This window comes from Poromitra crassiceps (genome assembly GCF_964638095.1).
Source record: "Poromitra crassiceps genome assembly, chromosome: 11".
Lineage (NCBI taxonomy): Eukaryota > Metazoa > Chordata > Actinopteri > Beryciformes > Melamphaidae > Poromitra > Poromitra crassiceps.
The window spans coordinates 24,721,828-24,749,163 of NC_139643.1; the positions used below are offsets into that span (position 1 = coordinate 24,721,828).

At 44.1% G+C, this 27,336-nt stretch overlaps 2 protein-coding genes across 2 annotated transcripts; both read left to right on the top strand.

Annotated features, from left to right (window-relative positions):
- The first annotated feature begins 2,586 nt into the window (after positions 1–2,586).
- LOC310785440 (ictacalcin-like) lies at positions 2,587–7,282 on the top strand. The gene is made up of 3 exons (XM_083646510.1): positions 2,587–2,637; positions 6,614–6,759; positions 7,007–7,282. The coding sequence occupies exons 2-3, from the start codon at positions 6,622–6,624 to the stop codon at positions 7,151–7,153; spliced, it is 285 nt and encodes a 94-aa protein (XP_083502636.1). The 5' UTR covers positions 2,587–2,637; positions 6,614–6,621; the 3' UTR covers positions 7,154–7,282.
- Positions 7,283–9,091: 1,809 nt separating this feature from the next.
- snx27a (sorting nexin 27a) lies at positions 9,092–25,757 on the top strand. The gene is made up of 13 exons (XM_083646486.1): positions 9,092–9,414; positions 13,457–13,688; positions 13,846–14,038; positions 15,460–15,524; positions 16,423–16,527; positions 16,892–16,970; positions 18,293–18,456; positions 19,594–19,683; positions 19,989–20,138; positions 20,854–20,982; positions 22,695–22,754; positions 22,883–22,931; positions 25,083–25,757. Exons 1-13 carry the CDS (start codon positions 9,101–9,103, stop codon positions 25,151–25,153), a joined length of 1,701 nt encoding a protein of 566 aa, XP_083502612.1. The 5' UTR covers positions 9,092–9,100; the 3' UTR covers positions 25,154–25,757.
- Positions 25,758–27,336: the final 1,579 nt, after the last annotated feature.

Sequence of the window (27,336 nt, forward strand, 5' to 3'; positions counted from 1 at the left end):
TATCGGCCCCTTCGGGCTCGCCCGCTGTGGGGCGTCGCTGCACGCAGCTCGGCCGCTGCTGCGTGGCCTCGCCTGCTCTATTGGCATGCGCAGTGCACAATCGCCTGCTCTACTGGCATGCACATTTGCCCAACTTCGCATCACTGATGACATCACTGTCACTGATGATGCCACAATGCCTATGACATCATCAGTGCCTATGACATCATCAGTGATGTCATAAGATGATTTTGGTCAATAATGACATCACTGATGATGTCATAGACATTGTGACATCATCAGTGGGACAAAAATGTAAACATTGTCCACTGAAACTGAACCCACTTGCTCCCTTTTTTATATATTGGGGGGGAAAAGGTTGATAAAAATACATGGCTGGTAAAAAAAATACAAAAATTTAATTAAAGAAAATCAAGAGACATCATCAGGATTATCGGCTCATTTTTGCATTTGGAAGAGATCAGTTCATATCCCTTTACATTGCAAATACAAACATTAGAAACTGACAAAGAATTACTACATTCAATACTACAGTGCAACTTACAAAAGTCACACTGCAGAGAGAAAGAGAAAGCCATAGGTGTGTATGGTTAACAGCTCACTAGAATTCTGAGGATTCTAACAGAATCCACAGCCTGGGGCTACTGTAAGTGCAGTGTGAAAACCCATATTGAGGCAGAATTGAAATGAAAAGTTCATGTGTGTTTGCAAAAAGGATGGTAGTGGATCAAAGTAAGGTAGCAATGCCTTTCAAAGAAGCATGTCTTTTTCATGAATTAAATTAATACTTAACCAGTAACACAATAAGGGTGACAACAGCCTTAGCCTAAGCTTGCTCTAACCTTAACCTCAGTGACTTCATTCCTCAACCTCAACCCAATCACAATTGACCTTTTTCACCAGCAGCCATTTTGTGTCTAAATGGCAGGAAGTTAGTGGTGTCTGGTTCATTTGAGTTCCAAACAGGGCAAACAATTACTATAAAATTACTCCGACATATATCCATTTTCCTTCAACCTTGGTGAAACTAAAAACTGCTAGTGTTTGTTTTAGGTTTTAAGAGATGTTTCAGCTGGGTGCCATAAGCCCATCCATATCAATTTACCTATCAATTAGCTGGCAAGCTATCAGTGAAGAATAGTATATTGCACTTCAAAATCATAACCATTATATTTAGAAAAAATAAAAAAGACATGACATGACATCCTCTATCTTCTTCTTGGTCATCTGCTTGTTAGGGGTTCAAGCCCTGAAGGGGCTGAAACCCTATTGTTTTTGTGCCGGTTTATTATTCTTGTTGTTTTTCATCTGCCCCAACGCAAATTCCCGTGAGTTGGTAAATGGTAGAGACCTCACATTTGGCCCAATGACAGATATTGTTGGCTGGTAGGTGCTCAAAAAAGATTTTTCGAATCGGCCTGAAGGTGGCGCTATAATCGAAGGTTTTACGTTAAAGGCCTTAACTTCCACGCCGTTGGTCCGATTTTCAAACTTTTTTTTTCCAGATGTTCAGGTGGACCTGCTCTACAAATTTGCCATAAGGACCCTCAATGTCCGCCTGGAAAGTTTTTGAGATATTTGAAAAAGTTTGGAAAACACATTTTTTGCATCTCCTCCTAGACCGTTTGACCGATTTGCACTAGAATCTCCAGGAAGCATCTTTGGAGCAAGCTCTACAACCGTGCTTTTTGCATTTTTGAAAATCTACTTTAGTTTCGGAGATATTGATCGTTAAAGTTGAGAGGGGCGTGGCCTCACAGCTAAATTGTCATAACTTCATGACCGATTAAGGAATCTTCACGAAACTTGCAGGAGGTCTTCGGAGACCATCCCAGACCATGCGTGTCAAATTTTGTGCAATTCCACCAAAAGGGGGCGCCATAAACGCCAGAAATGGGCGTGGCTTAACATAAAAAAGGCTGTAACTCCACACCTGTTTGTCCAATGATCGCGAAACTTGTCAGATATATCAAGGAGGATGTCCTAGTCAGAATCAGAAGCTTTGTCATCTGCGCAAGGCTTGAACCCCGCCCATCGCCGCTTGCGGCTATATTTCTTTTATTGTTTTTTGTTTTATTGTTTTCTTATTATTGTGCTTGTTCTTATTCTTATTCTTATTCTTATTCTTATTCGTATTCTTATTCTTATTCTTATTCTTATTCTTATTCTTATTCTTATTCTTATTCTTATTCTTATTCTTATTCTTATTACTGCTGCCCCCCTCCTGGTAAATTATGCACCTGGAGACTTTGAACCCCCTCATAATAGGAGGATTTTTCCGTTACATTTTCATTTTCATGTGATCAGCTGATCAGCTGAGCACTCCTTGTCTGCACAGAAGGCAGTCTGTTGGTGTTGAAAGGAATCCAGAGGAGAAGGAAGCCTTTGTTTGCTGATTATTTACAGTGTTATATTGTCTTGTGACAATACCAAAATAGAAGCGACAGAAGTAACGGAACAGGGAGGAAAGAGGGAGGAGTGCAGGCTGAGGATGGAAGGAGCATGATAGAGGGGAGGGGGGGGAGAGGGGGGGGGGTTATGTATAAAACATGCATTACATCCTTTCATCCATCACTGTCTACAGTTCCTCTGATTCCTCACTCTCATTCCTCATTCATTCCCAACAAATCAGCCTTTGTGAGTATAACTCTATGATCTGTTATTATTTTTGGTTTCATTTACGCATGCAGCGACTAGCACCAAAACCTTTTCTAAGGTTATAATATTTTAAATGCTCATACAGTGTTCAATTTAATTTCAGATCGGCATGACATGATGCACATATAGAGCACAAATTCAAACAACACACCGAAATGTAAATTCAACAAATATAAACACCAAAGGGCACATTAAATTGGTCTCTTCTTCACATTGATTAATGATGGTTAATTAAGATAATATCAATATTTGTACAACTATTTCCAGTAGTATACTTCAATGAAATATTGAATGGAGTATAGGCTACTGCATATCAAATACATGCAATAATTTAATAAATATGCAATATAAGCAATAGTGTTTTCAAACAGCTTGTTTTGAAGATTTGTTTCCTCTAGGACTTCTCTTCATTGCTTGTTGTGAGACTTCATGTTGCAGCAGGTGTTGATCATTTTGCTGTGATGCCAATTATTGTTTTAATATGAACCAAGAACAGAAATAACATGGTCTTTGTACTTTAGACTCATTTGCTTACAAATCGTTTATTTTCCTTATACCACCTTAGAGAGGAAGCCTATATACTGAAAGTCAAAATCTCCTGTAAACACAGATGACTCTCATGGGTGCATGATGCAATAGCAATACGTGTCAAGGCATATAGATACAGAATCACGTGGGGTTTCATCCTGTTTCTTTGGTTCAGACTGAACAAGCAAATAGTAAACATGCCCCCCACCAGTGATAGTTGCCCCCTCGGGTCAGTCCCATTCAATGTCAATGTTGCCCCCTAGTGGCACAAATTCAACATTAATCTCAATTGACAAGATAATCGAGATTTAAAACATATTTTTTGCATATTATTTATTTTAGTTAGGGTATTTTTATTTTTATTTTTCATCCGTTTTTCAGTTAAATTGTATTTCAATTTAAAATAATTTCAGTATTAAAAAGACCGTTTTTTTCAAGTTCAATAAATATAATGTGATTTTGCCAAAGTCGATGAGTAATCGTGTTAAATAATCGTGATCTCAATATCAGTCAAAAATAATTGTGATTATGATTTTTGCCATAATCGAGCAGCCCTAAAGTCCCCCCTTTGGTGGGGACAATTACCAGGAGAGACAACGCCGTTGCTATAGCAATGGCTTCTTGTGTCATTCAGCAGAGAGCCTGTATAGACTGGTAACAGGGGAGGAGGGCTGAGAGTAGCTGGGCCCTGGTGGAAACCCAGGGTTTATTTTTATCCAGCTCCATGGAAAATCCAGAGAAAAACACTGGCAAAGACAAAAACAATTACGTCAGCATGTGTTTGTTGAAGTACTCTCAATCAGTGGTTCTCAAAGTGGCGTCCGGGGACCCCCAGTTGTCCTTGAGGAAGTTCCAGGGGGTCCCCCAGCAAAAAGGGTAATCATTTATTTTCACTAGGATTCCAACCATAAGTAACACATTGACAGAATGTACAACTATTTTGGTCATGCATTTCATACACTTTCTGTAATAAGACATCTAAAAGCGTGATGACCCTCCCATTCTCCTGGCCCTGTCTTGCAGGAGCCTTCTGGTGTTGGGGTCGACGGTCGTTAAGCTGATTGGGTGCACCTGGGCTCTGTGCGATCATGGGCTTAAGAAGACAATAGACAGAATTAGATAGAATTCAGTCTCTCTCCCTCCTCAGTCCTCACTCCGGTTTTATTGTTTTTAACTTTTAGTTTGGTGTAGGCCTATGACGCCTCATATTTTACAACCAGGAAGTAACAAAGGAGGCGTGTCATCCACTGACTAAAAAAAAACACGATTTCAGACGGCAGCCCGTCTTTATTGTCACACGAACACACTACAACACATGCATGCGGCCACTACACACACTCATGCTGACGGTGGCCGGTGAAATATGTCCTCTGCATTTGACCCATCCAGGCTTGTCCTCTCCTCCAGGGGGCAGGCCAGGAGCAGTGGTCGCTATTTCTTTCCAGCGCCCAGGGACCTTCATTGGACCATCATTGGACCAACTTCAGATGTTGTCGTCACTGGTCGGATGACGATCTTCTGCATGTTTTTATTGGGGGGTTATGTACGGAGGAACCCCCTGGGGGGGTACGGGGAGAACATGCAAACTCCACACAGAAAGGCCCTTTCGACGAGATAGCCCACCTGGGCAGTAGGCACTGAAGATATGGGGGGGTCACAACTCCAGCGCCCACAGCGTCCCAGGTGGGAATCGAACCCAGGACCTTCGAGCTGTGAGGCGACAGTGCTTACCACTGCACCACCGTACCCCTAAACTACTAAAGTAAAGTTATAGAAAAGTATAAGTTAAAACAATAATTTATTAGCTCAAACTAATGAAGAATAACGACAACATAAACTAATTTACATTAAACAAATGAACAGAACAAAATGTGCATCTGAGGAGGGAGAGAGACTGAATGTTGTTAAGCCCAATGAGTGTAGGCTACTGGGCCCAGGTGCACCCAATAATAATGACCCCAACACAATGCTACAACAACACAAGTCCTAAACTTGACTAAAGAGGAGCTGTTCAGTCACCAATTTGACCACACTGTGGTTGCCCAGCTACTGTAGATGTGAGAGTATGTTTGTTCCCCTTCCTTCCCCTGCAACTACTTACTCAAGCCAGGGAAGTAAATTATGTTCTTTGTCCATATGCCAAGTTTCAAAACACCACAGCAGCAGTTATTGTGCTCTACTTTCACCAGTGAGAGTTGAAGAGACCTAGAGATTCTGCCACTAGGTGGAGTTAGATCAACACAAAATAAGAGCATGCTCCTTGAGTATTATACTGTAACAAGGTATCTAGTTCATTCATTCATTCATTCAGTGTTTATTTGAATAGGGACAGATACATAGACAGAACATTTAATGTGAGGGAGAGAGACACACACAGAGAAAGAGAGAGGGGGAGAGAGAGAGAGAGAGAAAGAGAGAGAGAGAGAGAGAGAGAGAGAGAGAGAGAGAGAGAGAGAGAGAGAGAGAGAGAGAGAGATAGGTCACCCATGACTGCATGACTGTGCGCACTCAATTTCTTGGGTGGAGATGAGATGATGCGCCATGGGCGCAGTTATGGAAATGTTTATGAGTGCAGGATTACAGCATCTCCTTATAGACATTGTTGACTGTTATTCCCTCCTCATCACCTTCAATAAGTACTTTCATGCTGCTGGCTTGCTTTCCCCTGGAGAAGGCTGAGCTGGCCATGAGCAAAACACTGGCTGAGGTAGGTTAGATGCCAACTCAGTCATTCACTTGCCCTTGACCTTTGTTGATGGTAACTGAGAAAGCCAATCTGATTGGGAACCCCCGTCTGACAAAGGTGACCAGCTCATCATTTCTGTCATGGTGAGGAATTCTTGGCAGGAAGATCCTTTCACCTTCTTTGTCCCTACAGAAGTCTCACATTCAACCACCTTGTCCATCATCTGCAACACCACCATCCGGGTTCCTGAGAGTACGGTCAGGACCTGCTTGTAGCTTCCTAAGCAGCTCGGGGGCATGGTGGCACACTGGTAGCACTGTCGGCTCTAGAAGGTCCTGGGTTCGATTCCCGCCTGGGACGCTGTGGGTGTGTCCCCCCCCAGTGTCTTCAGTGCCTACGGCCCAGGTGGGCTTCTCATCAAAAGGGTCTTTCTGTGCGGAGTTTGCATGTTCTCCCCATGCTCCCCTGGGGTTCCTCCATACCACATCGGTATGTTACCCCCACTAAAAAACATGCGGAAGATCGTCATCTGACCAGTGACGATTGAAAGTTTGACGTTTGAAGATGGTCCCTGGGCATTGTACATAGACAGACAAACGGACAGATCTCCAATTTGTAGTAAGATTAGAGGTGTATGAGCAAAGAATTCCACACATTGACCCACCTGTTGGTATCCCCTGTCTCTCTCTCTCTCTCTCTCTCTCTCTCTCCCACCCTCCCTCTCTTTCTGTCCCCTCTCAGGCTTCATCATGTCTGAGGTCCAGCAGGCTATGGCTCTCCTCATCTCCGCCTTCCACAAATACTCTGGCAAGGAGGGGGACAAGTACACCCTGACTAAAGCGGAGCTGAAGGAACTGCTTGAGAAAGAACTGGGACAGATGCTGGGGGTGAGTGACTCTCTGACACACATCATTGACCTAATAGCTACCTGCAGTGTTTTTTAGAGTGTTTTCACCTGTCCAACATCACCAGTAGAGAAGTGATTCTGGCCTGGATATTTGTGCATCACCACAGGTTGTTCTACTTTCTGGAGGGCATCAGAGTTATTATAATGTCTAGTGTTTGTCTGTCATTTCTGCAAAGCAAGTCGACATTTTTGTGAAGGCATTTGACCTGCTCTCCTCACTCATGCAGAATAAAGCCGGTGACAAGGCGTCAGTAGACAGGTTGTTCCAGGACCTGGACTCAAACCAGGACAACACCGTGGACTTCAAGGAGTTTGTCACCATGGTCTCCTGCCTCACTGTGATGTGCCATGACTTCTTCATCAGCAAGAAATAGGGGCTGAAAGAGCACAAGGCGTCCCCCTTCCTTGGCTGCAGTTGATCCCAGGGAGGAAAATGTTTTCAATTGTTGAAAAGCACACTTAACACAAAAACTTTAAAATGAACGCACGACTCAATATATTGTAAGGCAAAATAAATGCAATAAATGTTGTTTAAATCGTTACACTGGTGGACTTTGTGTGTCACTGCATTATTGGGGGGATTTTACACAACTTTTTTCTTTAGTGTAGCTGCATCCATGCTGCTGGTGTGTTGCCTCTTGAAACACTGATCAGATTTGACATCAACACATTTAGCAGGTTAGCTTTATTGTTTAATTGGATCCCCATTAGCTGTCACACAAGGTAGCCTATTATTATTGTGCGTGTGTGTGTGTGTGTGTGTGTGTGTGTGTGTGTGTGTGTGTGTGTGTGTACAAAGTAATAATAAAGATTGTGCACAAGTCCCAAACCTCAAGTCCAAGTCAAGTCTCAAGTCTTTGAGGACAAGTCTCAAGTCATTGTGTGAGATAGATAGATAGATAAATTTTTATTTCTGTGTCATGCACCATATTCAAGGTGCCCAGCCCGTCTGGGCTTACAAGACACAAATCATTCAAGTTCAACAATACAAACAAATCAGCAAACAAGCTACAAAACGCTCAAACATAAACAAGACAGAGTTATAGTATATTCAGATGAACAGCTTCTCCATTCTGAGTTTCCAAGCCCTCCCAATAAACCTGGCCAAACTGAAGACTTCATCTCTGAACAACCATTCCAACTTCGCATCATCTCCTGACCAAAATAGTTCCGGTTTCTTATTTTGCATTAACTGAAATAGAGATAATCTTGGTTCCTCATATAGCGTACAATGAAACAAAAAATTAAATTCATCTTCCACAACACCTAATTCACATACAGTACAAAGTCTCTCCTCCTCAGCAATAGAATTGAACCTGCCAACCTCAATAGCCAAAGGGAGGGTACCCGTTCTCAACTGGGCACATAAAGATCTTCTGGATCTATCCAGGGGTAAAGTAACATAGGGTTCTGGAGTGAACATATTTTTAATTTGAACATAATCTAAGTTTTGGTGTGTGTGTGTGTGTGTGTGTGTGTGTGTGTGTGTGTGTGTGTGTGTGTGTGTGTGTGTGTGTGTGTGTGTGTGTGTGTGTGTGTGTGTGTGTGTGTGTGTGTGTGAGACTTAAGTCCAACTGTAGAGTCCCAAGTCCAAGTCCCCATCTCTGGTTGGAGCACACACTGGCCATAAGTCAGGCCTCACTCACAGAGTTGGCATGCAGCCTCTCCTCGCTCTCCCCAGAGGGCTTTCATAGTGCATTTCCCTGGTTCCCTGATTCCAACTTCGCTCAGGTGTGCTCCATCAGTAGCCTAGCTAACTGATGGAGCTCTCCATGGTGCTGAACCTGTGTTCACTAATTTTGGCCACTAGCCATTTTTGCCCAAGCCGGGACAAATGTGCCAAATATGAATGCTGACGGGAGGTGTCCGAGGAAAATGAAACAGAGACATATACATACAGATATATGGTTTGCTCATTTATGTGTAAGATGCTCATTTAGCCTATGTGTAAGATTTGAAATAAATAATTGTTTCTGAATTGGTTTCCTCAATTTGTCATGTCGACCATTGCTGGACCACCCTTTGGTATTAAGACTTAGCCAATTAAGGAGCCCAATTTGTTATGGCTTGCTGGTACAGAATTATGATGGACATCATCATTTCACAGACAGCCTAGCTGTGTTCCCCGGTGTGTTCCCACTTCCCGCGATGCCTCGGTAACCGGTAATCCACGTTGTGTGAGCAGCCGTGTCTCGTGACGCGGCCAAGGGGCGGGTTAACAACAACGGGGAGTCGGTGTATATGAGCTACTGAGAGGGGACAGTGTTGTTTTGAATTTGCTAGAAGACACCGACTGGAGGGGGGTAGGGCCTGTGTGTAAGATGGCGGATGTAGAAGGCGATGAAACTCGGTCGGCTCTCCCTTCGGCATCCCGTAATGGACCTGTCGTCGTCGGTTCGGTAGTCGGTACCGGAGGCCAGCAGGCAACCACGGTGACTTCAGGTCCAAGGGTGGTCAGGATTGTTAAGTCGGAGTCGGGGTATGGATTCAATGTTCGCGGTCAAGTTAGCGAAGGAGGACAACTGCGAAGCATCAATGGGGAATTGTACGCTCCTCTTCAGCATGTCAGCGCTGTGTTGCCCGCAGGAGCGGCAGACCGAGCGGGCATCTCAAAGGGTGACAGGATCCTGGAGGTGTACGTTAAGCTTTCATCACTTCATGTTAGCCAGCAGATATCGTTAGCTAGCTAGTAACGTTAGCTAGTTTAGCTCCGTGTCAAACCTCTGCCATCTTAATACAAACGTCACTTGTATGTTAACCTATGACAACAAAATTGCCACTTAGCTAGCTACTACCCAGTTAACGCTAGCTATATATTTGTTCAACAAGTTAACGCTTTGAAACGTTAGCTACCTAGCTAATGGCATTATTGTAAATAGCAAGCTAACGCTAATCAGCTTGCATAAGTTGGACAACACTCACAACAGCCTGTGCATGTTGATTAGCTTTAGCTAGCTAGGTACCTAGCTAATGTGTTGCTTAGCTAGCCCTATTTGCGCAGTGACTGCCCCAAGCATGAACGCGAGGACGTACCTTAAAATAACAGCCTTGTTAGCATTAAAATATCTGGTGCATAATATAGCTAACATGAGTATTGGCCTTTCCTAAAGACTAGATGTCAGTGCTGTCACCAAGTTTATCATCACTTTGTGTCTGCTTCTTTCCTTGGCGACAGACAGCTTGACAGTTGCCTTCAAAGTCTGCCTGACTTTGATTTGTTTACATTGAGCAGTTTTTGTGTGCGTTGTCCATTGTTTATGCCCTTTTTCCTATCGGTATGTTTGGGTGGACTTTATAGGCACGTCTGGACCCTGGAGACATGTTGTAAAAGTGCTTTGTGTTTTGGCAAGGCCAATAGCTCATGTCAGGAAAAGCCTATTTTAATCAAACCCCTCGGGGCAGAGACTGAACTTTTGATAGCTTTCAAGTCTTGAACCCTTAGTACGTATAATAATTAACTGTAAAAGGAAGTATGTCCACAACAAAGCCTCTTTCAGTTCATATTTCCATATAGGTAAACTCTGATTAACACTGCAGTCTCAGTCTCAGTGTGTGTACTTGTCAAACATTCTTCCACCATCTAAAGTCCGACCTTTAGAGCAGTAAAGAGCGAAATATTAACGTGTACACATTATATTACTATAGTACCGTATATGATATCACTACGAATTAAGTCATTATACATTTCTCTAATAAGTATTCCGGGACCTAGCCTATTAAGCCTAAGCTTTAAAGTCAAGATGAAGATTGAGCAGTGAAAATGGTCCAAGTTGTTACTGGGAAAGTGACCATAGATGAAACTTAGAGTAAGGGAGAAGAGAAAGAAAAACACGGAACGCAGCTCTTGGCTGGTAAAGCCAACTTGCTGAGGCATCAGAAAAGGTTTTAGTGTGTAGTGTTTTCCCTATTTCATGTGCTAAACCACTCCGGTCATATGACTCGACCATGTGACTTATTAACCAGCATTTCTCAAAATATCAAGACTCACAACAAGAAACTTAAAGGAACACTCTGCCCATTTTCAACCAGCTTTGTATCATTAGAACATCAGTAGTATATCAGAAAACTGTAAACTGTTTTGAAGTCTGTCATTTAATTTGACAGTTATTGAGTGTTAAAGTGTGGACCAGTGACATCACTGGTCCACAGTACACTAACTCAAATTAATAACTCATTAAGTCAAATCAACTCTCAATAACTGTCAAACTAGATGAATGATGAATAGTTTGACAGTTATTGAGAGTTGATTTGAGTTAATGAGTTATTAATTAGAGTTAGTGTGGACCAGTGATGTCACTGGTCCACACTTTAACACTCAATAACTGTCAAATTAAATGACAGATTAAAAAACCGTTTACAGTTTTCTGATATACTACTGATGTTCTAATGATACAAAGCTGGTTGAAAATCGGCAGAGTGTTCCTTTAAGTGTAGTCATCCGGTTAGGTATTTCACATGTGTCAGCATTTTAGGCTCAAAGTGATACCAACCAGAAAACAGAATGACCCTAGTTTGAATGGTGATAACTAGCTCGCCTATGCTATCTCTCACTGATAAAGTCACTATTGATTGTCTCTATTGTTTACTGTCTGAGATTGTGGTCTCTGTGTAGAACTGCTTGTTTACAGATCGCCTTTTGTAAAAATGGGATGAAATTAACCGAGTCTATTTTGGTGAATTTACAGGACAATGCCCTGCCGTTTTATTAGGCTTCAGTGTTAATATCTCTTAATTTCATCAGCCTAATTCTTATTCCGCCAAGTCGCCAACCTTTGTTCCTTTGTTGCTGATTAGCGACTGAGACGGCATTCTGAGATCCCTCTTTTTTGCGAATATGAGGACGAAGAGATCACAGCAGTGATGAGAACAATAGTCCATATCTCCCTTTATCTCCACCTTTCTGTTCAGTCCAACAACCCACAGGAATGTCCCCTTGTGTCCTCCTCATGATGCACAAGCTCCCTTCCAGCCGTCTCCCACTCTGTCACTGTTCTGTTGGCTTGACTTTCTTCCCACTTCTCTCTTCAGCCACTTGTCTCACTCTGGTTTTCATGTAAGGCATCACGTCACCATTAATTACTAAGCAATGATGGAAACATAGATAGCGTATGGCAGGCAGACAGACCCCTGCTTGCACTCTTGCTCACTCCCTCCTTTCCTCTCTCTGCCCCCTTGGTTCTCAGAGGAAGATTAGCAGAGCCATGTATATAGAAGAACTTTGCTGAGAACTTTTTATGTTGGGTTAGTTTTTGGATGATATTATCCTGCCTCTCTATGTCCACAGCAGTCTTTCCTTTGCTGCTGCTGTGAGATGCCTCCCTCCTTAGCTCACTTTGCTGAGGCCAGATGGCAGCAGCATCAGGTGTCTCGGTCAGAGCGATCTAGTGAGAGAGTGGCGTCAGCGGAGGTCCAAAATGCGTGACTCATGTAGCCAATGAACAGCCAGGAAGGGGTCTCGCGCTACGTTTGAATCCTAAAATAAATCAAATAAAATAAAGCTGATAATGTACAATTTGATTGTTTAAACGTCGGACCCTTTCAAAGTACATCACAAACGGGCCATTTTGCTGCAACTCGACAGCGCTGCTTAATCCAGAACCTTACTTCCAGGAACTTTTGTGAGGTAAAAAAAAAACTGGTCCATTGGAGTGAACGGAGATGTCGCGACTCTTCTATATACATGGTCGCGATCATGGTAGAGAGGCAGGATAATATCATCCAAAAACTAACCCAACATAGAATGAATCATTAATGGGGCATTACAGATTTATGATGGCCTCCTGATGTCCACCAGCGATGCAGTTGCAAACATTTTAAAGCACAGCATATCTTCCAAAATCTTAAGAATCAAGAGATATCGATACATGCCTTTTGTGAAAATCCATCATATAGGCTACCCCCATCACACCTAGGGATGGGTATTGTTTCATATTTTTCGATACCGGTGCATGAAACGGTACTTTATTAAACCTATTTTTTATTTAAAGAGGCTGTAAAGAGGATTTCAAACAATAATTTGATGTTATGCACTAGAATGTTAGTGAAGGTGCGTGCAGCGCCCGTTTCGGAGCACCGGAAGGCGGATATTTCACTCGGCAGCTCCTAAATGAGGCACCTAAATCTGGGTTGCAATTCGGTACCGGTAGTATTGGTTGTAAAAGTACCGGTACCATATTGGTACCTTGTTTCGGTACCAAACCCTAATCACACCAGACTAGTGGTGGAGGACTGGTCCAACTCTGTTCTGCTTGGCGTGCAAGGTCAATGCCTAATTGCAAACACACCTGCTATTGATGAGCTTATAATATGGTTCGGTATGAATTGTCCTAACACAAGATCACCATACCATATTCCCAGGTTTTGCATTATAAAACTAGTAGTGATGGTCAAACACTCTGGTCTATGGGTCATACACTGAAAAATGCAGCTTGAACCCTCGAAATCTCTCCCGGTGGCTGTAGCTATTCACGGCTGTGGAACTGTTGTGGAGGCTGTTTAACCAGATTATCAGTAGGTGGCGCCCAAACGAATAACCACCAGTGGTTTTCCCAGAAAACGTACTGCGTCTTTAAAAGCAAACAAATAATACATAAATAAAAAATATGAAGCTGAGTGTGTTTCTCTCTCTCTCTCTCTCTCCCCCTTTCACCCTTCTCTTGCTCTCCCTCTCCCTCCAGTAATGGGGTGAGCGTGGAGGGTGCCACCCATAAGCAGGTGGTGGACCTGATCCGTGCCGGGGAGCGGGAGCTCGTGCTGGCCGTGCTGGCCGTGCCGCCCCAGGAGGCTGATGGGCTGGAAGGGGGGGAGGACACCGCGATCCAAACCACCTATGATTACAGTGACAAGCAGGCCGTGCCCATATCCGTCCCCACCTACAAACACGTCGAGCAGCACTCCGAGAGGTTTGTGGTGAGTACTGCACGGACAAATAAAATCCACTATTTTCTTCCTGAAAGAGACAAATGTTCTCTGGCCCGCCCTCACAAAAATGCAAAAACGTCTCATTCCCTCCATCTGTTCTGGTGCTCTGGTGACTCCGCTCTGTCTTCGTGTCCACGGCACATAGGTGTACAACGTGTACATGTCAGGCAGACAGCTGTGCTCAAAGCGCTACCGGGAGTTTGCCATCCTGCAGCAGAACCTTAAGAGGGAGTTCTCCAGCTACAGCTTCCCCAAGCTGCCGGGAAAATGGCCCTTCTCCCTCTCGGAGCAGCAGCTGGACGCTCGGCGCAGAGGCCTGGAGGAGTACCTGGAGAGAGGTGAGCTGATCGTCACTCACAACAAGCAGTTTTGCAGTATGGGCAAGCACACACTTCTCTGTGCTAAGCCAGAATTTGAAAAGGGGGGGAAGTTTAGTGGATAAGTTTGTAAGATGGTATCCATACGGCTCCAAAGTCCATCTTTCTTTTCTATGCCTGGATGAGGATACAAGGGAAGGAAGCGGCAAAGGATATAACGCCGAGGAGCATGTTTGTTCTTAAGCTGCGTTCACACCGACCTATTAAAGTTTTTCGCTGGCATCGAGTTTACATGCAAAGTCAATGCAAACGAGCAATTGAGCATATATTCCCCCGGGAGAAAAATCGCTGGGCATCCGAGCGACAGAGACAGAGTGATAGGGAGAAAATTCGCTCGTCGCCTGAGATGAAATATCCCAACTCGAGCGAAATTACGCTGCCATCAGTCGCTCGCTGTTCAACGCTGATTGGCTGCCGTGTGAGAGTGAGTCAAGGATCACACTGGCTTGGAACAAGCCGCTGGTTTATTGTGTGGCAACAAACCGCATTGACAGCTGATTGACAGGCTGACAGCTGACATGAAGTGAAGTCTGTATAGCCTAGGCGGTATAGAGCTCGCATTAGGAGCACGCTGATAGGCTTAGCTTGTAAACAACTACGGTGGCTCGTAGTGGACAAATATCATGACATTGCGTAACGTTATAGCCCCCAGATGTCCGTCAATTCTTGTGCCTGTTGACGAGCGATTTAAACAGAGCGACAGAGCGATTCCAAAGGGTTGAGTGGAGCGACAGAGAGAAAAATAAATATCTCGGTGTGAACACAGCTTTAGGAAAATGGAATAGGAGGATATTGTGAGGGGGAGACAGGACTACTCAGAGAAAGGCGGGGCCAAAATGTTGATGATCAAGTTTCTATGAGAAAATGAGATGAAAGAAATATCTGTCGGGTATAAAGAAGGAGGGGCTGGCTGAATGAGGCATCTTTGAGAAGACACTAAAACTCAAGCGCCACAGTCTGTAGCCGAACAAAAGGAGAAATCATTGAACGTGTCGTTATGTATAGTTAACCATCACTTTGATTGCACTTTTGAGTATGGCGAGGAGGCCCAGACCGGGTGTTTGTAGTCTGCAGTGCCTGTGAAACACATGTGGACATTGTACAGGGAAGTACTTAAATCACAGTTTGAAGAAGTGAGAGCGCGCAAGTGTGTCACAATCCGGGGCAAGGAGGGGAAGGGTGAGTCTCGTGAGTCTCTGAAGATCTGCAGTGAGTGTGCTGCAATACCTGCACACACACACTCTGTCACACTTTAGCAGTGCAACCAACGATGGCTAAATGTGAGCATAGAGGATACAGGGAACGTGATGTTTTCTCTCCGTTTTCTCTGCTTTATTTTGACCTCTCCGCTTTCTCCATTGCCCTCTCTCCCTCTCGTCTAGTGTGTTCTGTGCGGGTGATTGGGGAGAGTGACATCATGCAGGAGTTCCTCTCTGAATCAGATGAGGTATGCTACTAGTCATTGTGTCTATGATGTAAGTGCTATATTCAGGAAAAAGCCAATGTCACGCTGTCCTCAAACAGAGAGGCAAAGTGGAACGTCACTTCCTGCTTCAGCACTGTACCAGAGATTTTCATCCGCCATTTATTTTCCCATAGACATTTCGTAAAATGCTTATAAAATGGTTGTGCGTCTTCGTCGAACCAAACGGTTCAGCTAACGCTCTAATCGGGAGAGACCATAGAACATTTCACTCGGACCAAAACAAAAAAAAACATCGAAAAAATATTTTCTTTAAACCCGCATTTTCTTTACATTTTGGTCCCAGTGAAATGTTACGCGATCTCTCCTGTTTCTAAATATATCTGTACCGTTTGGTTTGAACCAGTAAAACTATTTTTATACACATTTTACGAAATGTGTATGGGAAAATAAATGGCGGATGAAAATCTCTGGTACAGTGCTGAAGCAGGAAGTAGGCGCTCACTTTGCCTCAGTCTCTCTATAGTGATCGCTATTCTTAGGACGGCGTTTCATTGGCTTTTGTTAAAGTAGCAAATGCTGGTGTTGTAGTAGTATGGATTGCAATGGATTCTGGGAATGTTTTCTCTAAATTGCCGCTTGTAACTTGTAAGCTAGGGAATCAGCAGAGCACCAGCATGTCTTATATAATACATTGTCTGAAATGCCTTTCCCCCTAGTAAGGGAAAACAGCTCACGGTTGCATTTTTGGAAATCGCAATAGTACGTTTGCCTTACTTGTTTATTTCGACTATCCGGAAGTACTTCATTGTAAATGATGTACTTAATTCACACACCGAGTTGCTGTCACTATTTTAACCCATATGTGGGTTATTAATACAGGTGTACAACACAGTTCTCATATTTTTGCACTTCTGTGCAGAACTACAATGGCGTGACCGATGTGGAACTGCGGATATCACTGCCAGACAAGACCACCATCTCTGTCCGAGTCCGCAAGAACAGCACCACAGACCAAGTCTACCAGGTACCACATGACTGACCTCGAGGCCTGCATTTCCTATCGCCATCTGCTGGCACGATATTGGCATGGAAGTGTAATATCGCCTCAGTCCTTTTTGACATGAATTGGGCTTCTGTGTCAGCGCGGTCACACAGGATTACGGCAGCTAGGATTGCAATATCAAATTCTGTGTATTGGCAAAGGCATACTATGAAAGAAGAGCAGAAAGTGCATTCGTACTGAAAGGAAAGAATTCAGTCAAATGAATCAAAAGAGAGGTTATTTGAAAGAATGAAATACTTTCACCCAACGATGCAGTAGAACTTCCTCAACTCGTGTGTTTTAATAGCCAACTCCACTCTCCTAATGGCTCCTCCTCTTCCTGCAGGCATTGGTGATGAAGGTGGGGATGGACAGTATTATGGCCAGTTACTTTGCCCTTTTTGAAGTCATCAACCACTCCTTTGGTAAGAACTGTGCATTTGTCGTCTTTTTTTCCCCCCAAGAGTTTCTCGTGCGCTATCGCATGTAAGTTAAAGACCTCTCATGGGCGACTCTTCATCATCACACGATCAGTATTCGCCTAAACAAAGACCTCTGCGAGCCACAACGGGTTGTTTAAAGCATTGGGCCTGACGTAGGCATGGGTCGATTTCCGGTTTTACCGGTTCGGTTCGGTGTACAAGCCCAAACCGGTTTGATCACGTGCGAACCGAAAAAACCTAATTTTTTTTTTTTTTTTTTTTTTTGCCAGTCCATTCTGATTGCACTATTGTTCGTATTAGCCTCATCTCAAGTTGCACTAGTATGCAAAAGTCTTATTTTGTTTATTATGTTGATGTTTGAAGAAAAGTTAAGCTGAATAGTTATGAGAAATAGATACAGGGTGTGTTTGTTACACAGGTGTCCTGCTTCTTTTTATTCAGTATCATTGCTGGTTGACAATACCAGCTTAGAGGTGTATTATCGCTATCAGGTGGACTGAAGTTGCACTACAGACAGTTATGGGCCACACTCGGGAGCCCTGCTTAAAAAAAACAAAAAAAAAATACAAAAAAAATCGGTATACCGGTTTGATCCGGTTTAGACGGCAATATCGAACCGGTTTTAAAATTTTCAAACCGACCCAGCCCTAGCCTGACGGTGTGTCTAGCAAGGGCAGCTAATCGGTACACAGTGAAGGATTGGGAGTTGATGACTATAGATCAGAGGTTCTCAAATGTTTTTCAGCCAAGGACCCCTTACAAGATAGAAAATATACCGGGGACCCCCTCATTCTGATTTGTGATTTTGGGCTAAGCTTAATTGTTTCCACGGTAACGTGCTTGACTTTTAATTTGATAGGTTTGTTATTAGAATGTATTCCATGAACCCTTTTAGATTTAAAGCATAAACTATTTTTGTTGAACTATGAAGATTTTTCAAAAGATATATATATATTTTTTTTATTACATTGCATTTACATTACGTCATTTAGCAGACGCTTTTGTCCACTATGCAACACAATCAATGACAGCCAAGATATTTTGATAGACTAGCACCATGTAGGAAGTAGTTTGAGAAGGAATAAGTAACATGTAGCTTTTTTTATATATATAATTTTTCTTTTCTTTTTTTATATATAATTTTTTTTTTTTTTTATAATTTTTTTTTTACCTGAGAACTTTTCGCGGACCCCCTGGCAAACTGCCACGGACCCCTGGGGGTCCGCGGACCCCCATTTGAGAACCACTGCTATAGATGACTGCTCTTCATCCCTCTCCTCCTCGTCACTTGTCTCCTCTCCCAGTGCGGAAGCTGGCCCCTAATGAGTTCCCCCACAAGCTGTATGTGCAGAACTACACCTCGGCGGTGCCGGGGACCTGCCTGGCACTCCGCAAGTGGCTCTTCAGCTCCCAGGAGGAGGAGTTGCTCCGAGACAACCCTCTGGCCCTGCACTACTGCTTCCACCAGGTGAGCACAAATCTTACACTCCCACTTGCAGTGGAATACCTGGAGTATCGTTGACATTTCAGATTTATATTCCAGACGTAACAGAAAATTGAGACGTCTACATGAATGTGGGTTGTTGTTGTTTTTTTTAACATCTTTCTTTCCCCGTTTCTGACCTGAAAAATAACGTTTTTTGGTCGTGGGAAGTGCGCTGCCTCTGAATTTTGCATCGCAATTGACGATTATAAATCTATATTTATCTGAGGCTGGCTTTTGAACATGTCTACATGCACACATTCATTCATCATTAGCGAATCTAATTGCAGTCGCGGTGGAGCATCAAAGTTCGACACGGACCTAATGAGCATCAGCATAATGTAGAGATGCTTCCTCTCATGGCAAACATGAAAAGACCCACTAGCCAGAAATACATTTATACACAAAAATGTAGGTAAGAGATTACTGCGGCCTTTGAGTGATCTCATTTCCTGAGGAAGAGATCTTTCTGTTCAAATCGGATTTTTACGTCAATCATTTTTGTTCAATGACCCCCAAACAATAGAAGTGCAAGTTCTTGTTCATTCAGATTAAAGGATGGCTTTACAGATGATCACCCCACTGTGTATCATTATAATGTCATTAATATAAGCAGATGGGCAGTGTTTACCTTCGCTATATGTTTTCCACACGGAGATCTCCCATTTCCTCCTCTGGCAAAACGCTCCGTTGTGACGCGTTTTACGTCACAACGGAACTGCGGAAGTTCTGCTCGAGACGGCGGAATCTCCTCCGAGGGCTCCTGTTATTGTTTTCTTTTTATTTTCCAAGTATGCGCACATCCACAGAGAATCACAATCAATCTTATAATGACTTGCAGCTGGTGGGGGCGGAGTTTCTGCAGGCAGACAAAGGGAGGATTTTTCTCAGAGGAAAACATAACGGAGAAGGTAAACACGGCCCCATGTGCTCATGTTAGCGAGATTATAACGATACAAAGTGGGGTGGATGATCGCTATCCTTTAATTCATCACATGTGCGCTTGGTCAAGTTTGGTAGAGTGCTCTGTACTGTCTCGCAGTGGACACATTGCTATGGGTTCACCGCTACATGCTATCTCCCCTCCCCCCACCCTCTCTCTCTCTCTCTGTGTGTGTCCAGGCGTTGGATGATGTGAAGAAGGGATTCATAAAAACGGAGGACAAATCCTACCAGCTGCAGAAACTGGCAGAGCAGCGCAAGATGGCCACGGTCAGTCCCACAGTCCAGTCTTTGTCCAGGCAGCAGGGGGATTGGGATGACTGCACTTCTAGCTTTCCCTACCAGAGCCATCACCAATACGTTACCCATTTAAAAACGCACCAAATAATCAGAAAGCCTCTCACATTTCAGAATAAAGGCACGGTATAAAATAAGATGGGCCATTGAAGTTGCGTTGAATCGGCAACAATATTCAAAGAAAGTGACGTGCGTGTGTGTGTGTCTGTATAATTCAGTGTCAGTTAATAAGGTTCTGAAGTCAGATGTGTGTGCCTCCATGCTCTTCTGTCTCTTAGTACCTGAGCCTCTTGCGGTCATGTGAGGGCTACAACGAGGTGATGTTCCCCCACTGTTCCTGCGACTCCAGGAGGAAGGGACATGTTATCACAGCTATCAGCATCCATCATTTCAAGCTGCACGCCTGCACCGAGGACGGCACGCTGGAGGTGTGTGTGTGTGTGTGTGTGTGTGTGCGTGTGCGCGTGCGAGCGAGCGAGCGCCTGTGTTACAGAGAGTACCAAAATATGAGAATGGATGTTGATGAGGTACCCCGTATCGCCTATCACATCCCATCGTGGGGTCAGGTTTATTGGCCCATCCCTAGTGGACACTGGACAGCATACTGTAGGTCTGGGAGAGAGAGGGGGGAGGGTGGGTAGGGGGTGGGGAGTACACGGCACGCATGCTTGGATGTGTGTGTGCAGAGTTATGCATGGTATGTATCTGTGTATAGAGAGGTAAAGTGACCGCCTACTTCCTGCTTCAGCACTGTACCAGAGATTTTCATCCGCCATTTATTTTCCACCAAACGGTTCAGCTATATTTAGAATCGGGAGAGACCCTAGAACATTTCACTCGGACCAAAACTAAAAAAAACGACAACGAAAAGATATTTTCTTTAAATCTGCTTTTTTTTTTTTTTCGTTTTGGTCCGAGTGAAATGTTCTGTGGTCTCTCCTGTTTCTAAATATATCTGAACCGTTTGGTTTGAACAAGTAAAACAATTTTTATAAGCATTTTACGAAATGTCTACGGGAAAATAAATGGCGGATGAAAATCTCTGGTACAGTGCTGAAGCAGGAAGTAGGCGGTCACTTTGCCTCTCTATTTCTGCAGATGTGGGATGTGTAAATAATCACTTGTACTCTGTACCTCCCTCAGAACCAGGTGATCGCGTTTGAGTGGGGGGAGATGCAGCGCTGGGACACAGACGAGGAGGGCATGGCCTTCTGCTTCGAGTACGCCAGGGGAGAGAAGAAACCTCGCTGGGTCAAGATCTTCACCCCATATGTGAGTCTGCACACACACGTCCTACAATGTTACCTGATATGTTTCGCAGCGTTTATTGAGTCATGTTACTGGGTGGCTGTGCTGTATTGTAAGACTGTATTGACTCATGTTACAGGGTGGCTGTGCTGTATTGTAAGACTGTATTGACTCATGTTACAGGGTGGCTGTGCTGTATTGTAAGACTGTATTGACTCATGTTACAGGGTGGCTGTGCTGTATTGTAAGACTGTATTGACTCATGTTACAGGGTGGCTGTGCTGTATTGTAAGACTGTATTGACTCATGTTACTGGGTGGTTGTGCTGTATTGTAAGACTGTATTGACTCATGTTACTGGGTGGTTGTGCTGTATTGTAAGACTGTATTGAGTCATGTTACTGGGTGGCTGTGCTGTATTGTAAGACTGTATTGACTCATGTTACAGGGTGGCTGTGCTGTATTGTAAGACTGTATTGACTCATGTTACTGGGTGGTTGTGCTGTATTGTAAGACTGTATTGACTCATGTTACTGGGTGGTTGTGCTGTATTGTAAGACTGTATTGAGTCATGTTACTGGGTGGTTGTGCTGTATTGTAAGACTGTATTGAGTCATGTTACTGGGTGGCTGTGCTGTATTGTAAGACTGTATTGAGTCATGTTACTGGGTGGTTGTGCTGTATTGTAAGACTGTATTGAGTCATGTTACTGGGTGGTTGTGCTGTATTGTAAGACTGTATTGAGTCATGTTACTGGGTGGCTGTGCTGTATTGTAAGACTGTATTGAGTCATGTTACAGGGTGGTTGTGCTGTATTGTAAGACTGTATTGAGTCATGTTACTGGGTGGCTGTGCTGTATTGTAAGACTGTATTGAGTCATGTTACTGGGTGGTTGTGCTGTATTGTAAGACTGTATTGAGTCATGTTACTGGGTGGTTGTGCTGTATTGTAAGACTGTATTGAGTCATGTTACTGGGTGGCTGTGCTGTATTGTAAGACTGTATTGAGTCATGTTACTGGGGGGTTGTGCTGTATTGTAAGACTGTATTGAGTCATGTTACTGGGGGGTTGTGCTGTATTGTAAGACTGTATTGACTCATGTTACTGGGTGGTTGTGCTGTATTGTAAGACTGTATTGAGTCATGTTACTGGGTGGCTGTGCTGTATTGTAAGACTGTATTGAGTCATGTTACTGGGGGGTTGTGCTGTATTGTAAGACTGTATTGAGTCATGTTACTGGGGGGTTGTGCTGTATTGTAAGACTGTATTGACTCATGTTACTGGGTGGTTGTGCTGTATTGTAAGACTGTATTGAGTCATGTTACTGGGTGGCTGTGCTGTATTGTAAGACTGTATTGAGTCATGTTACAGGGTGGCTGTGCTGTATTGTAAGACTGTATTGACTCATGTTACTGGGGGGTTGTGCTGTATTGTAAGACTGTATTGAGTCATGTTACTGGGTGGCTGTGCTGTATTGTAAGACTGTATTGAGTCATGTTACTGGGGGGTTGTGCTGTATTGTAAGACTGTATTGAGTCATGTTACTGGGGGGTTGTGCTGTATTGTAAGACTGTATTGACTCATATTACTGGGTGGTTGTGCTGTATTGTAAGACTGTATTGAGTCATGTTACTGGGTGGCTGTGCTGTATTGTAAGACTGTATTGAGTCATGTTACTGGGGGGTTGTGCTGTATTGTAAGACTGTATTGAGTTTTTGTTTTGCTTTCTCTCTCAGTTTAACTACATGCACGAGTGCTTTGAGCGGGTCTTTTGTGAGCTGAAGTGGAGGAAACAGGTACAGACCGCACCTTTCCTCTTCCATTCTTGCAACCACGTAGCGCCATGCCAAGTTTGAAATTCCTAGCTCTGCTCACTCTAGGTTTATCTATTGAAGCGCAATGTTTTCTTTCTGTCTTAAATAAGGTTGAGGAAGAGGCGTCTGACAAAGACAACAAGAACTGCAGTAACAATGGTAAGCAGCAACTTTGTTTGTTTGTTTGTTGTTCTTTTGTCCTTCGTAAAATAAAATAAACTGTAGTATTATGTGTAGCTCAATGGATAAAACATATCTCCAGCACTGCCGGAGTTAGAGGTTGGATTAGAAATGGGGCAACTGTGCGGTTGCTTTGCATAAAAGCATCCCACCAAGTGCAATATATCATGTGGAAATTCCCCGTCCGACAGCCCAAACGTAACCCTTCACAGCCCACCGCTTCCAGTGTGCGGGGGCATTTCAAAGTAAACTACCTTTCATCTGTGTAACAGACAGACATGTATATTAAGCTTTCACTAGTTCATAATAAGTAACACTGTGTTGGACACTTAACTGTCCAGCACAAAGGTTGTATTCACAGTTGGATTGCTTTATTGTCTTTTCCCATGCAGCCTTTCTGTGACCTTCTGCATTATGAGCCGTTGAGCAAAGTCAAGGGGGAAATAACCAGGCAGAAAACCGCTGCATTTCTTCACCCCAGCCTCACAATACATCACCTAATAGGATAGAGCAGGGATACTCAACTTGTGGTCCGGGGGCCAGATGTGGCCCGCGATAGGGTGCAGAGTGGCCCCCCCCTGACCATTTTCTAATTCACAGTGGAAACAAATGTTAAATAAAGTTTGACTGAGGTCCTGCTAAATTGTCAAATATACCCGCCTGCTCACCACCTGGGCACTTATACAGTACAGGGTATGTACTTAACTAACTTAACTTAACTAACTATCCTGTGTGCGCACAATTGTCAGACTAAACTCCGGCTGACGACCCAAAAACCTCCAATCCGCTACAGAAAAATGAATATTAATGCAAAGCAAGTGGAGTATCCCTGGGATGGAGTCAATTCTCTCCCAATATTGATTACCGGTACATCTGTGAGGAAAGAAAAGATATGCACATCCACCGGATTCCTCAAAAAACTAGGTGCTGGATCACAAAATACAAAGATTGAAAGAAAAAAGAAGTCCGCACACAGTGTAATGCTGTCCCGTGCTTTAATTAATTCCCTCCAACCACAAACAACGTTTGGTCCAGCAAGGGCTTCATCAGGTTTAACGTAAAACCTGTAAAACCTCTTTAAAGATTTATTTTTTCTTTATATCTGTGATTAGACACGGTCTTGTATATTTGTACATAAGGGGGCGGGGCAGCAGCAGACGCATGTGTAGACATGTGACTTGCTATCCAGGCCATCTCCAGCAGACTAAGGGCCTGTGTCCACCTAGCATCTTTTTCCCACTGTTAAACACTGGGAGTGCGCTGGGGAGCACTGATCCCAGCGCACAATATACAAGGAAGCAGTCTGAAACTAACGTTAGTTCAGTGCGGTAGTAGCTTGATGGCTGACACCTAACATTAGCAAACAACACACATACAGTGATTTAGCTCAACACTCACCAGAAATATCAAGTGTCTAGCCAATCTGCTCCCACAATTGAGCCTTTCTGTCTCTGTTGCGATAGTTTCTCCATGATTAAGTTGCCAGAAAAGCAGCACCCGACACCAGCGTCTTTCCGAAAAGTTAAAATATTTTCAGCTGGAAGCGCTGGGAGTCGGGCGCACAAAAACGACGGAGCGCTCTGAAAATAGACGCTGGGCGCAGCGCACTTTCTCTAGACGTTCCGTGTGCGCCCGCATACGCTCCCCCCCCCCCCCCCCCCATTGGAAACGACTGAAAAAAGACGCTGGACCTGAGGAAAAGACGCTAGGTGGACACAGGCCCTTAACATGTTAGAAGTTGAGAGCTATTTGGCCCACACACACCACACAAGATACCATGAGAACAGCTACAAAAGCATGTGAACAGATGCCTGCGAGGTAGGAGAGTGAACGAGCAACCTGGGGAGTCAGAGGAACCGGTCAGTCATGGCAGATGTTGAGCAGAGAGAGATCATGAGGACAGCAGGAGCATACAGATGGAAGGCAAAGGCTCCCACAGTCCAATCAAAACCACCTAACTGAAGCAGAGTAAATACACAGGAAGTGTGTCTTGCTGACGTTGTGGAGACATCTTGAGGTTCCACTGTGTTGTGTTGTTGTTGTTGTTGTGCCTGCACTTTCATAAGTCGCATGACGCGCCGAGAGGGCGCGCCATTCGGTTTCATCCCCGACCGTCTCTCTCTGTTGCAGAGTTTCTGCCTCCTCTGGAGACGCAGCAGAAGGGATGGCGCCACCTAGGGGGCGAGATTGCAACCTCCTAAAACCCCCACGGTCCATCATCCTAACTAGAAATTGGTCCACTCACATCATCACAGCCACCCCAGAGAGCGCCCATCGACAAACGCACAGAACCGAGTGACAGACTGAGGCGATCCCATGCCCCCCCGAAACCAAGCTGGAGGTGACCAATTTGGGAAGGTCACACACACACACACACACACACACAAAACCCCAAACCCAGGGATACACACACGAGGAAAAGCGATGAAGGAGAATAAACAAAACCAAACTTTCACGTCATTTGATAGATGTCCATAGCGTGTCTACCGTTTTCCTCCATGCCATCAGCCCTCAGACGTCGGGCAGGACACTAGAGAATCCTGCGACCCTACTCGGTCGACGAGATGCAACGACACAGCGTGTGATTGGCCGTGCTTACGGCAGCGCTGCCTGCGACACCATTTGCACCACAGAGGGGTGCACCTTGATGACCGCGGGCCAGCCAACGAATAGCCACCTGGTGATGAGGGGGAGCCGACAGCTGCGGCGCGATTGTGACCGGGCCGGTTCTGCAACACTATGGGTTCGGGCCAGACACTTCAGTGTGCCTCTGGTCCTGCTGAACTGACACCAGATGCTGGAGTCCAGGAGAAGAAGAGGGTTGGGGAGGGGCCTAAAGGAGGGGAGGGAGGGAATGGGGTCACTACTTTCACAGGCAGTGATATCGAGGGAAAGCAAGACATGCTTTTTACACTGATGCTGGACATTAACACAAAGGTTCTGTTTTCCGTCTGTGGGTTCCGAAGTATTCTGTCTTGTCAAAAAAAAGCAAAGGCAACACAAGGGTAACTTACTGGAAACCGATAAGGGGAACACGTGTTCATTATAATTATGTCTACGTTTATTGTTTAACAATCTTCCTTATGATAATGTAGAGATTAATATAAGAGCTAAGATAATTGTTTTCTTGATCTAACGGAATGAAACGCTAACTGAATTGCATTCAGACTGCTCCATGTACTCTCTCCATTTTTCACCCTGTCTTACTGCTCTTAACGTACACTACTCCAGATGGACGCCCGTTGGCAGCCGACCGCCAACAGTATGGCTATTTATTCCCCTCTGAAGTGTTTTATTGTGGTGATTCAGCAGAGCTCTGAAGTTGAGAGCGAGTGGAGGAGTTGTCCAAAAGCGCCGTCTTCTATAAACTCCATCCATTGTGGAGAAGGCGGGGGGGGGTCTTGAACAAAAAGTTGTGGGACAAGGCTTTGACGTCCCTGAAACGCCACGCGTTTTCTATATGGAGCGTTTAACGGGACGGGTCGAGGGTGTGAGGATGAGAGTTTTGTTTTTTTTAAATGTGTACGTTCTGTTTTGAGTTGCAGTTCTCTGAACAGGCAGCAGAGAGCAGTAGAGTGTAAGAGGCCTTTAAAATGTAAGTATTGAGCATAAAGAGAGGGATCTTTTGGGGAGCTTCTTGACTGCTCCCCTGGGCTCCGTAACTCACCACCAAGTATCACTCCTCTGCAGTTTGTCTATTAGGCGTGTCAGGAGGACAGATGGTGTGCGTGTGAGCGCGCGTGTGTGTGTGTGTGTGTGTGTGTGTATGTGTATGGGAGTGTGTGTTAGAGAGTTGACGTGTATAAAGTGGTGTGACCGAGGCCACAGCATGGATCAGAATGCAGGTGGGCGGTTGGAGCCTAAAAGGAGACAGTATTAGCGGTTGTGTGTCAGAATTATGGTTTACATAGTTTTGTTTTTCTTGACTGTCATTTTATTTAGTTTCAGTTCTCTATAAACCTTCAATTTTAGATTTGATCCTCGGTTTAACTTTTTCTCTCTCCATCAGTCCTGCCTGTGTGGAGCGAATTGGACGTGCATTAGGCCTACTACATACTGAAAGAAAAATAGTCTCTGGGTGGATATAGTTTATGTAAATGTATTAATTGGATATAGTTTATGTAAATGTATTGATTTCCATTTAATTCAATCGAGCCTTAATATCCCACAAAGGGCTATTAGTTGATCTTGGCTGATTCATTACTAGATGGATCTGCTACTTTCTTCATCCAGGCACTGACCAAAAAACTGAAATAACAGAACAATTCACATAATAGATTAATTTTTTTCCCTTTTACATCCAATTTGTGGATGTACACATTCAACTTTATTGTTTGAATACTCCCCCCCCCCCCCCCCCCCCCCAAAAAAAAACAGTTTTGGT